Genomic DNA, 12,684 nt, shown 5'->3' on the forward strand with positions numbered 1-12,684 from the left:
CTTTTGATCTTATGATATTCTTCAACGAATCCATGCTTCATTTCTTATACATCTTCTATGGAATAACCTTAATAATAATTCTCAACATAATTATTAGTTCATATGTATTGTCATCACTTACCCGAGTATCACTTAGAGCTCATTCATCTTGATGCATTACCCATGAAATAACCTACTAATAATTCTCGATAATATTATTAGTCCATAGGTATTATTATTAATTAACAGAATCACACTTAAGGGCTAAATGCACTTTCAGCCACGCGCCGCCCCGCGACCCAGATCTAGCCGGGGGGACTGTTAGCCTCCCCCCTCGCCGACCTTGTAGTTGTTGGGCTTTCGAAGGCCCGCTCGGGCAGCAGCGAGGCAGAGGGGGGAGGGAGGCAGGCTGGTGGCTATGCGATAGGGAGCCGCCCGTGTCACCCCTGAGAGCGACGCGGGGGCAATTGCTTGTGTCACTGCCTCCTTACTCAATATAGTATCACTCTCTTTAACACAAATTCAGTTTAAGTTGGCATGACACGTTTTTTTATATGGGTTTATGGTGTAAGGGAGGTGACTGAGACTCTGGCGACTCGGCTCGTGCAACGGAGAGACGAAGGGATAACTGTGGAATATGTGGTGGTGCAGCGAGTGGACCTAATCTCCCTTTCTGCCATCATTAGGCGGCGGTTCCAAGTCCATGGCCAGGAGGTCTGCACGGGGTGTGTCCTCGGCCGATGGATGTTCACAGGCTCTCGTTTCTCATCGTCTGTGGTGGGATACTACTACAACATATTTTTCTTTTCTTTTCAAACTTCCTCTCCATAAAATACGATGCAAAGGATATTATTTTTGAAAACAAATTTTACAGAAGGTCTTAGAATTATCTCTAGTTTTTTAGAATTTTTTATTTTTTTTATTTTTTTAAATTATTGAGGGGTTTTTTTGCAACAAAGTCAAACTTTTGGGGTTTTTTTTTTTGCAACAAAACAACTTTGGGGGGGGGGAGTCAAAATCCAAATGACTTTTGGGTGGGGGGTTTGCATTTTTCACTTGTACAAATTTGGTGGCAGCACTAAGAATAACAGTACCATATATATATTGGAATAGCTATTTTATACACACTATATTCTACTCCCTGCGCTAAAAATAGCTATTTAACATCTTAACCCCATCAACCTGTCCTGCATCAACATTTTATGGTCTCGATAAATTGGAATTTATGGTTGTGGAATGGTTTTTCGGTTATACGTATTTTACGGTCTCGGTAAATTGAAAATTACGGTTGCGGAATGTTTTTTACAGGTGCGGGATCGGTTGACAGGGTTGGTTTGTTGAGGTGTTAAATAGCTATTTTTAGTGCAACGCTAAGAATAGCAGTATATATATATATATATATATATATATATATATATATATATATATATATATATATATATATATATATATATATATATATATATATATATATATATATATATATATATATATATATATATAAAAGCAGGACTGCAGCCACTGGTGTCTCCCCGGCGTGCTGGATGCGTGGAACGAGCTCATCTACGTCTCTCTTGTCTTGGAACCCAGCCCGACCTCATGGAAACTATAGACGAGAGCTAGCCATTTGTTATTTTTTAAATTTTTTCCGGTAAAAGTAAAAGTTTATTTCGAGCTAATGGGCAAGCTGAATTTTGGTTTACTGTTTGCCTACTAGAGATGGGATGTACTCTCCGGTCATAAATTTTTGTGTTTTTTTACCTTTTCATAGTATTTGATGTGCAATTTTGATAATTATTTTTATTAAAATATAGTTATAATATTATGAAAGTATTTTTTTAATTCAAATTTACACATGCGATTTTTATATTTTTAAACTAAATATTTTAAAAACTATTTACAGTTGAAGTTTTAAAAGCTTGAATATATCTCAGTTAAAATGATAAGTATTTGTAACAGGAGGAAATAATTAAATATGATGTGTTATTTTTGTTATATTGGATGATTACTCCCGTTTATGAAGCCAAGATTAAGAGCATTTTTTAATTTGATTAGCTTGTTTTAATTTCTGTACTTTTGTTTTTTACAATGAGAAAAGAGCCAGAAGAGATTGTGCATCTTCCGATCCTATTCGCGTCTCTAATCACCGTTTCCCCAGATGTCTGAGTATAGTGCAGCCTGACAGAGAGTAATGAATATAGGGTGTGTTGGGTTTTTGTATCTGACTCAGTGAATATGTATAATTAAAAAAATTATTTAGTTATCTATATTTATTGTTATAATTTGATCCGTGTGGGTGTAAATATACGATCTCATTATAGTCCAATAGATACATGCTCTGTATCCGTTTATACACGTGGATCTACTTGTTAATATCGTAAAATTATTTTCATACGAGTAATCAATTACAATCTCAACTCTTATATCTATTTATGTTGTTTCAAATTCAATCAATTAAATAAAAACTTAACTTAGATTGCCTACATAGATACAACTAATCAAATACTTTTATTTTCAACAAATATATTGCATTTGTTATTAAATAAATATTGTTTTAGAATACGTACAGTCGAACTTCAAAAACTTTGACTATTAATACATACAAAATCGTTAGGATTCGAGACATACAAATAATATGAGTGGATTCAACATAAAAAATACTTTCATATAATTATATATTTAATAAATATCACTAAGAAATAATTATAAAAAATAATATTAAAACATATATATTAAAGAGCAAATCAATATCTTAAATAATAAGTAAAAAGAACAGAGGGAGTAACTCTCTGCTTACACCGGGGCACTGTCCGCAGCCGAATTCTGAAAAGCCTTTGAAGACGTACTCTCAGCTTTACGCGATCCACACCCAAATGGCGGATTTTACGTGGACAGCCCAAGCTAAGTACAAGCATACGCTTTTGAAAGAGAGACTAGTCAAGAACCAGTGCGCTCTTCCCCAAACCATCTCGCCGTCCCCGGACTCTCCGCATCTCGACCTCACCGTCGGCGGGACGCGATGGCGGCGTTGCTGGGCCGATGGGTCGGAGTGGCAGCGGCCGCCGCCGCGCTCATGGCGCTCGCGGCGTTTGGATCCGTCTCGGAGTCATCGCCCAAGTCCTTCGTGAAATCCACCGTCTCCGCCCACGACGTCGTCATCTTCTCCAAGTCATACTGCCCGTACGATCCCTCTCACCCCTTACCCTTTATGCGTATCTCGTCTGCTTTTTTTTTTTTTTTGCGGAGATCTAATTTGAGAGCTGGGATTTTGGGTATGGTTGCTGTGAAGTTGCGTCAATCTAACTTGAAGCTGTAGAAAATCTGGGATAGGTTTTAGTGATTCATCTTTTCGCTCGGTCAAAATTCCCTGTGCTTGTGAATTTTAGCGCGTACGCGGTATACTGTCTTACCAGAGAGAGTGAGAGGATGTTTCCTCCTCTCTCTGTTTTTTTTTTTTTTTTGCATGACCCAACTGTGGAATTCTGTGTTTTGTAGTACTAAAACCACAATTTGGATCGTACCAGTTAGAACGGACCCGGAACATTTTTATTCTAGTACAATGATGCGGTGTTGGGAATTGGGATCGTCTGGCCTATGTGGTGATCCAAGTGTTATCTGCTTTGCATTTCTTGGTACACAATGTGTTAGAGAAAGTGTGGTTACTTTTACTCTGCTTGTTCTGGTTAGTCAATTTAATTTACACTAAGTGTAAGTGAAAGTGTTGTTTTGTCAGAAAGTGTTACAATTCTTTTGGGCTTTCAGAGTGTCTTATTAGGTCAGAATGCTATCTTAGTCAACTTAGTGGTGAATCTTGTGTCTGATTAGCTCAGCATATTTCGTGCTAGTACAGTTAAAGAAGCTAAACTTGAAAATATTTATAAAGTTGAACTCTTGCACTTGTGGAGAGTACATTTCTAGATATGGAATATAAATCCCACCCTCTGCATCCGGAGATGCACACAGCCTATCGTGGAGAGTACATGGCTATATGAAAATGCAGGGATAAGTGATACAGTCAGATGATTTGAACAGTGAATGTACAAAGAGTCAAATATGATGTCTGATAGCTACCATACCCACCTACGTACTCTTATCAGCATTTTACACGTCTTGTATTAGAATTCTTACGAAAGCACTCAATTTTACAGGTATTGCAGAAGAGCAAAAGCCGTGTTTAAGGAACTTCACTTGAAGGAGGAGCCCTATGTTGTGGAGCTTGATCAGCGAGGTTTGTTTTACATTCATTTGCATGCTGCTAATTTACTATTTTTGGTTTGTTTGCTATGAGCATATATCCCCAACTTCAGCCATGTTTTACTCTTAGTGGAAGTGTCATAGTTTCATTGAACTAACCAGGGTACAGTTATGGGATACATTTGTAGTGTTATCAATTTGTTTTGGTCAATAGGCCTAGGCAATTTCGCAACTAGATTTCATTCTTTTGTTTTCTTTTTCTGATTGCACCAGTGACATTAATAAATATTTGAACTCCAGAAAAAAGGTGAAAAATATCCATGAGATAATATTCTTAACACTGTATAAAGAGATCATGTCGCCTTCTACAGGCAAGTATTTTGAATAATAGAAAGCCATAAGAAAACACAAATATCTCCTAGTATCTCTCATGTCATAATGTGAATAACATAAAACCATAAGCAAACACAAGTACCTGCAGGCTGCAGATGTCTCTCATGTCACAATGCGAATAACAGAAAACCATAAGCAAACACAAAAATTCTCATAGCGTCTCTCTTCTATTTCGCAATTTGTCTACATGTTTGCTGCTGCCACAATGTCCCAGATGTAAAAATCTCGACCGACCTAGGAGGAAATAGGTGGCATTATAAATAAGAAGAAATAGGCACCAAATTCGCGTCGAAGAGGATTCAAACCTGGGTGGTCTAGGCATGCATCAACACCCTCAGTCAACTGAGCTAGACTCAGTTCCTAATGTCCTAGATGTAGGGTCGATTAATATCAAACTAGTATATCCTTCCTCTCTCTATTCGTGAAGAAAGGGGATGGTACATACAAAACAGGGGCAGAGGGTCTGAGGATGGTTTAATTGATAAGATTGTATTCTTGTTTCTTTGGATTCCATCTCATTTGAGTTTCTTCAGCAAATTTGAAGGCTAGATATGCTCTACTCTAATGGCATCCATTAGCTTGTTTTTATTATTGTCGACGATTAGTAAAGTCTATATGCAAATATTTATTTAAAAGTACGGACACCTAGTCTCAAAGTGTGTATCAAAGATAGAGACACGGGTTTTTATACAGGTTTAGGCCTCTGTTAGGATAATAGCCTTACATCATGTCTTGCCTTGATTAATCTTAGAAAAAAAAATGATTACAACTAGGGGTGTGTGTGTGTGTGTGGGGGGGGGGGGGGGGGTTATAGATCTAATCCTAAAGCTCTAGGCGAATTCTCTTGTGTTATATGTCTAGAAGCCCTAGTCGGATGAATCCGGCGTAATATGACATTGTCGTGGATCTTCGTAATCCGGGGATAATCTCCGTATAAAATACGATTAACTGTTGAATATTTCGGCACATGCCTCATTTACCCCATGGTGGATATGGAACTTATTGAATCAGGTTAAGGACACGTGTACGGTGGATACCCATTATAGATCGACCATATTTATACTAAATGTATAATTATTAATTACACATTCCTTGTCAATAACCATATTTAAGATCCAACGAACTGAGAGATAGATACTTTTTTGTGTGTGAATATCTAGCTTATGTTTCTATTTTTCTCTCTTGGCAGCTGTAAACCACCTGCTATAGTTTTTTCCTATTATTATCGATAGCATTCAAGTTAGTCAATGATATTATGTGTTGAAAGACATGATAGAGTGAAGCAAAAAGGCTACCAGATAATGACCAAAAGGTAAAAACAGTGAGCAAACTGGACATAGGACATCAACAAACTGATGAAATATTAGGTTGTATTGTCCTTGCTGATGCATCCTTTTTCTTCCTATTTGTTTGTTCATTTTTGCATAATAAAGCAAAATAGTAGAAAACACAAATGTAAATATCTTAGATAATTAATCATTTCTATTGTCATTCCTTTTTGTTGGTGCCCTTGAACAAATGTTGTTCTAGGACCTTTTTTGTGATGCCATGATGGAGCAATTGTTCTGGTTGTGATGCAGAGGATGGTGGGGAGATTCAGGATGCCTTATTAGACATAGTTGGCAGGCGTACTGTTCCTCAAGTTTTTGTCAATGGAAAGCACTTGGGGGGCTCTGATGGTAGTTTTCCTGTACACTAACCAGTCAAATTGAGGGCTTCTATTGACCTGCTTTCTATCCTGACACCTATATTTTCACTTTTCCTTGGAAAAATGGCAGATACCGTTGAAGCTTACGAAAGCGGCAAGCTGGCAAAACTTCTAAACATTGGAGTCAAAGACGATCTTTGAGTGGCATATTAGCATCAAAGGCTTGTCTCTTGTTTTGCGTTATCAGAGCCCTGTTAAGAAATTCTGAATTTACATTTCCAAAGAATCTATTACTGAAAGTACTGTTACAATTTAACCAATTTAACCATAGTTTGTGATAGTTCGGCTATTATAAAGGGCTCTCACTAGATACGTGAATTCTATTTTTTGTAATCAGATGAAGTAACTAGTATTGCCCCTATGTAGCTACAGCTGCTAACACTATACCTATTCAAAGGATGGGCTGGGCTTTGATAAGCTCGATGGGAAAGCCACAAGCTCGAGCCCAACATGACAGCGGGTTTTTTTGAGCTAAGCTTAGACATTTCTGGGTTTTTTTAGGTTTTCCCGGACTTCTTTGAGTTCTAGGCCTATTTTTGAAACATGAGTCTGGTCCAGAAAAATTTGCAAGTTGAGAAGTTAAGCTTGAGCCTAGCCCTATGCATTGATCGGGCCAGGACAGGTCATGTCAGCCTTACCGGGCCGAGCTGCCCATGAGCATGCTTAGCTAACACTGACGTGGGAGCAATTTTTAAAAAAGAAAAACTTACACAACAAGACGTTAATGGGAGCCAAACTTAGGAAAAACTAATGAATGCACTCTGATAATCTATTATTGCATCAATTTTTTGCGGTAAATTAAAAAAATGCGGAGGATACTAGCATCAATTGGAAGTAAAATTTACGATAGGAATAATTTCACCTTTTTCTCTCAATTTCACAAATCCGGATGTAATTACTCCCGTCCTTTAAAGAGATTCTGGTCGGTTTGGTGTGTGCCATAGTTTTCCTTAACAAAAAAAAAATGACTACATGAGCTTTGGACTTCGATTGGGCAAGTAAAAGGAGGGATAAAGAGGTCAAAAACAAATTAAAGTCATACCTGAGAGTAAAAGTGTGAGAAAAGGGGGAATAACTTTGCTTATTATCCAAGACGTACACAAATAGGTGGGCATTTGGAACGTAGTGGGGAACATGCATGCATGCACGTACACGTAGCAGTTCACTCCCCAATCTCCACTATATATCGTTAAGTGTCAAATCAACAACTTGCAAATACGTCAAAAGGAAAATTTGATTTTATCTCGAATATTGTCGCGGCAGGAAAATAACAAGAAGAAGCATCTTTTGTCGTGTACGAACGTTGTATGAATCAATTGCAACTGTGCATGTCTTACCTGCCCGACTTCTTCCCCGGATGTGAAAGTAATTGGGTATTTGGGTGCCTACATGTTCCTCCAATTTTAAACTTGCTTAGTACTCATCCAGATCCTGTTGTGTCAGGAGATAATTTTCCACTGCATGTAACTGTTGACATGGTTGGTCTGCATTACCATTCATATATACTTTTGATTTGTTCTGGATGCATGAAAATTGAAAACGACGTACTCCAGTTGAAAAGGATGAATTATGTTGTTGAACAACGTAACGGCTACTGCAACAATCTAAATATATTATGTCCCATTGTTTATCTAATCTGGAGCAAATCGGTTCAAATGGACTGTGAATTGTCGGACGCTTGACCTAATGATACGAAGATTGGAGTCGTTGAAACGGAAGAAATTGTTGCCATTCTATCTTCCTTCAGTCATCATTTTCCACTGTTGTTTTTTAGATGATTTTCCACTGCTGTTGATCAAGACAAGAGGCTTCCAGTGAAACGGTCATTGTGCCCCTGAACACCTCCACCATCTCCATTAAGTCTGTGCAAGCCCTTGTGCTGGGGTTATAGAGTTGCATGATACACTTCTTTTCTATGAAATGATGTGTTTTTTCCTCCATTTTCAAGAAGGGGTTCAATAGCAACATTCTTCCATCAGCTAAGACCTCCAATGCTTTAACATGGTACAAATCGGGTATTTGTATGGTGTACTCCTTGATCCATATGCTCTTCTCAGAATCAACAAAGAGCCATATGTGTGTGCACTGGTAATTCATACGAGACCATACGGTGAACCATGTTCAATGTGGCTTTGAGCTCTGTTAGAGCAATGTTCCAAATCTACGCCTCTTACCCCTAACCTCCACTGTTGTTGCACCTGGAAAAAAACTTACGCATGCAGCAGCTGATCATCTCCCTGCAAAGTTGTTCCCTTCCATCACTGATCATCCACAAGAATCCGAAGACACCGTTAATGCTTGTTACGGAGCATACGTAACATAAATCCCAAGAAGGCATTATTTGAATAACAAAAACAAAAATAAACTACATCTGATCAAGACAAGAGGCTCGTATGCATGGCCGGGGCTTCTCGGTGCCTCTGCCTTTAAGAACCTGCAGCTGCAGGTGCTCGCGACAGCACTGCGGCTACGTAGCGTGCAGTTCCTACCATCTGAGCTGATCCTGTTAAAGTTCGAACTCGGATCCAAGTTTCCAAGCATAGTTGTTATAAGCAGAATTTGCCAGGGTCGTCTTCGTACTCGGGTCGGCACTGTTTCTGAAAGACTGAAACAGCAGTGACGCTGTAAACACTATCGGCGTTTTCCTTTTCTTCAGATGTACAGTTATCAGTGTTCGCAGGCACTACTAACGTTTGGAGAACTGTAGCTCAGATTTTTCAGATACAGTTAAAAGTGCGCTCAAAAGCTGGGAGCATACCCTCAGCTGCAATGCAATCAGTTGTGTACAAGTGGCTGAAGTGCCAGACAAGTCTGGTAGTAGTATGTTCTGACGAGCCCATGATTCCTCATATTATTTTCACTATGCTCGGTGAAAAGAAGTAAAATGCTTCAAATAAATTTCTTATATAGCTCGGTGCATTATCTTTTGTTGTGGAGCAAGACAAGATGAGGGAAGGCGAAAGCTTAGCTGCTGATGTTATGCCGATCAAGAACATATTCAAAGGAATTGAGCTATGGCGCAAGGAGCAGAAGAACCAAGCAAGGAAGCCGAGAAATTTTATTCAGGTTGGTTCAATGCAGTTGGAGAGCACGGATGGGTCACATTCTGCAGAGGCCAAATAGATTAGCAAGTACTATTTGCATGGCTGCTGGATTATTTTAATATTTCCTTGTACGTGATTCCTTGAAAGTTTGTGTTAGTCCTTTCTTTGTTTAGTCGATCAGGTATGTTTTGTTTGAGTTCGGTCAGGTCAGTTGTGAGTTCCTTCCAACCAGGGCGATTTAAAGAAGTTCCTTCCAGGGTGCAGCTCGAATATGTTCTTCGAATATGTTCTTGAATCCGAGGATTCCTTTCTGATCGTGGTTCACTTTTGCCACGGGTGGAAAGCTTCTTAGGTTCTTGGGTCGTATTTTCTCCAAGAAATTGCAAACCGAGACCATCTATTGCGTCTGCTGCTTCTACGCTATTCGTGGTTTGTTTCTCTCTGCAGAATCTACCGTGACTACCTTTGTTTGATTGCTGGTGTTGTGAGTTGTGAAGAACATGAAGAACTGAATCGTGAGGTGCAAGTACTAGTTCTTGTCGCTGCTATTGCCGCGTAGAACTCAAGTGGTATATGTTTTGGTTGCACATAAACACCTATATCTTGCTGCGACGCTGCGGTTTCCCCGGTTTTGGAAAATTTCGAGCAGCGACGTCAGGTGCTCATCATGTTTCCTATAGAACTTTCCCAAAATGTCAGAGAAAATGCACGATTCACATACATCAATAGTTTCAATCACAGAAAAACATTTGGTAATTCTCGTATCAGACAAACAGGAGCAAATGCAGTATCAAAGCATTATAGCCCGGTAGGTCAACATAATCACGACGGTGTTTATATGTACAGAATTACTTGGCCTGATGTCCACTCTATACAGAGGTAAAAAGAAAGAAAGAATCGGATAGGAAAAAAAAAAGGAAATATGCCTACTTTATAAGTGCCCCTGGATGAGTCAATCCAACAAGTTGGCACTGTGCTTCTTCAGATAGGAGGGATGTTGGAAAAGCCCTTGTATCCTTTATAGGCATAGTATGCTATTCTTGTGTAGTAGAACCCTGGGATGAACATTACTACACCCAGAACTATAAAGAAAATTCCTGAATCAAGCAAGAAAAATAGGGTCAAACATAAGCTAAAGCAAATTGGATTGCGATGCTTTTTTACATAAATGCTACTACGAACTAAATAGTGCACCAGTACTTTTGAAGAGGTTAACAGTCCTGCACACTCTCAAGCTATTTGCAAACAGCAATATCAAACCTTCCAACTTCGTATGCTGTCAACAATTCCTTAGAAATGAATGAGCATGCAACCCACGCTTAACAACATTATGCAAAAAAGAACTTTGCATAAAGCGACTAAAACAATTGTCCTTCCTTAGAAATGTATTAGCATGCACCACATGCTTAACAACGTTATGCAAAATTTACTTTGCATTCAGTGACTGGAACAAGCAAAAAAAAAAAAAAAAAAACTTTTACAGGACTTAAAAAAATTGCCGACATGGGGGCTTCAGTGCGGCTACTGGGCTTGAATGTCAGTAAGCATAACAAAAGTTTGTAAAAGCAATTCCATCTGTACATGAATCCACAATTCCATGCCAACTGCCAAGCACAGTGATCGAACAAATGGCCTTTGGTTTCCTTATTGAAGTAATTATCCATGGCTCTGAGGCATTTTATCTTGGCTAATCTTGACTTGGATCCGGTTGGACCATTTTTGACAATAAAACTTCAAGTCGGGTTCGTGCCCCACCGTTGAGCTCTGAAAAAAGAGGTATTTGATGACTCCTCGGCCCATGCCCATCTTATGCCATCATTGTATCAATGACATGTAGATCCAGGTTCCACGTGTCATCCTCACAATGGATGGCATATTAGAAATTGCACAGTTATTTCGTGGATTTATCCTAATTCATTGGTTTCTTAACTTTTGGCCTAGACCGTAAACTGATACTCCCATCTTTATTAGCACATCTACCAGAGGTTAATCATTATTCTATGATATGTGCGTCATAACAAAAAAAAAATCTATGTAATTGGTTAATTACCAAAACCAATTAAAAACTTAGCCCCCATAAAGCATATTCCAAATGTATACATAGAGCAGGAGGGAAAACCCCGATTTTTTCACACACAAAATTTGCAAGCAAAAGGTGATACACCAAATAATCGAGGGTCCTATTGGAGAATTACTTCTCAGCCATGACAAACCTAGCCGATCCCTAATCCTACCGCAGCACCCAAATCCTCACCGCAATCAACTGAAATTCCAACCGGGTCCAGGTTTTGGCCTCACCGTGGGCGCGGTCGCCGCCGACGCGGTGCGCGGCCATGAAGGCTCCTGCGACGACGCCGAGGACACCGAACGCGAGCAGCGCGGCGGCGAAGGCGATATCCTTGACCGGCGCGCCCCGCGGGCCCCCCGCCGCGCCGCCGACCAGGTCGTCCTCGTCGGTGATGGAGAAGGCGTGGTCCACGTACGCCATGCCGATGCCGCGGCAGAGGGGTCGCGAGATCCGGACCTGGAGAAATCGAGAAACGCGTGGGAGGGAGTAGGCGGAAGCTTGCAGGGCGGGCAAAGGCGACGAGGAAGAGTCAGATGGCGCGGTCGCCTCGCGGCCGTTGCGGGGTGTCGCGGCCGAGGTTTACAAATTCTCAATCGGGACCGGTGATTTTCCGAAATTCGTGAATATCGCGAAAATGTTTAAAATTGGTCGGTTACATTTATTAGGTCAAATTTGTAAATTAGAGGAAAAATCCAGCCGAATCGATATTTGGTAACCGCTTCAATTCAACCAAAAACTGACCGTATTTTGTCAAAAACCACTCGGTTTTCTCGAATTTTTAGTGAAGTTCTAGAAAAATTAGAAAAATAACTCAAACTTGTAAAATTGATAACTAATTTATTTGAGTTTTAAATCAAGTGAAACAAATTTTGTTAGTTTTCTTGTAACATGATCTACATGATCAAAGTATTTATACTCATAAAAAATTATATATTTTTTATGAGAAAATATATTTGCTAAACATAGTTAAATACATAGTTAATTCTTTGCTAATCCAAAAATCATGAATCAATTTTGTTAGCATTATTACATGATCCTATGTCTTTTAAAAATACATGAACTCATGAATAGTTATTGTAACATGCATGATTGTATAAATGTGTTGCAACTAGATTAATTCATAACTCACTCATCACACCTTCAAAACTAGTGAAATTAGTTTTATTAGTTTACTTATACTATGCTTTATGTAGGAAAAATAATGGTAGGTATGAAAAAATTAATTATAATAATGTTCGTTAACATGTTCACTTTATGCTTGTGAACTTTGTAAAAATTATGGAGAAATTAATAAAATT

General features: G+C 39.0%; 2 protein-coding genes across 3 annotated transcripts; one reads left to right on the top strand and one right to left on the bottom strand.

Annotated features, from left to right (window-relative positions):
• The first annotated feature begins 2,882 nt into the window (after window positions 1–2,882).
• On the top strand, window positions 2,883–6,554 carry LOC133927161 (glutaredoxin-C8-like). Its single transcript, XM_062373471.1, has 4 exons — window positions 2,883–3,159; window positions 4,128–4,207; window positions 6,147–6,245; window positions 6,345–6,554. The coding sequence occupies exons 1-4, from the start codon at window positions 2,999–3,001 to the stop codon at window positions 6,413–6,415; spliced, it is 411 nt and encodes a 136-aa protein (XP_062229455.1). The 5' UTR covers window positions 2,883–2,998; the 3' UTR covers window positions 6,416–6,554.
• A 3,528-nt stretch (window positions 6,555–10,082) lies between these two features.
• LOC133927162 (uncharacterized) lies at window positions 10,083–11,955 on the bottom strand. Of its 2 annotated transcripts, none has more exons than XM_062373472.1 (2): window positions 11,617–11,951; window positions 10,083–10,415 (listed from the first exon to the last, which is right to left on the bottom strand). In XM_062373472.1, exons 1-2 carry the CDS (start codon window positions 11,804–11,806, stop codon window positions 10,300–10,302), a joined length of 306 nt encoding a protein of 101 aa, XP_062229456.1. In that variant the 5' UTR covers window positions 11,807–11,951; the 3' UTR covers window positions 10,083–10,299. The 2 variants fall into 2 exon arrangements, with proteins under 2 accessions (XP_062229456.1, XP_062229457.1); XM_062373473.1 differs by lacking the exon at window positions 10,083–10,415 and adding an exon at window positions 10,422–11,082 and having other exon boundaries at window positions 11,617–11,955.
• Between the last annotated feature and the right edge of the window lie 729 nt (window positions 11,956–12,684).

This window comes from Phragmites australis, chromosome 8 (assembly GCF_958298935.1).
Source record: "Phragmites australis chromosome 8, lpPhrAust1.1, whole genome shotgun sequence".
Lineage (NCBI taxonomy): Eukaryota > Viridiplantae > Streptophyta > Magnoliopsida > Poales > Poaceae > Phragmites > Phragmites australis.

Bases quoted from the DNA above. Each gene is read 5' to 3' on its own strand.
- LOC133927161 (XM_062373471.1), top strand. From the start codon at position 2,999: ATGGCGGCGTTGCTGGGCCGATGGGTCGGAGTGGCAGCGGCCGCCGCC. The intron at 3,160-4,127 runs GTACGATCCCTC...TCAATTTTACAG, and splicing joins TTCTCCAAGTCATACTGCCC to GTATTGCAGAAGAGCAAAAG. The intron at 4,208-6,146 runs GTTTGTTTTACA...GTTGTGATGCAG, and splicing joins TGTGGAGCTTGATCAGCGAG to AGGATGGTGGGGAGATTCAG.
- LOC133927162 (XM_062373472.1), bottom strand. From the start codon at position 11,806: ATGGCGTACGTGGACCACGCCTTCTCCATCACCGACGAGGACGACCTG. The intron at 10,416-11,616 runs GTGAGGCCAAAA...TGCTTGATTCAG, and splicing joins CGGCGGCGACCGCGCCCACG to GAATTTTCTTTATAGTTCTG.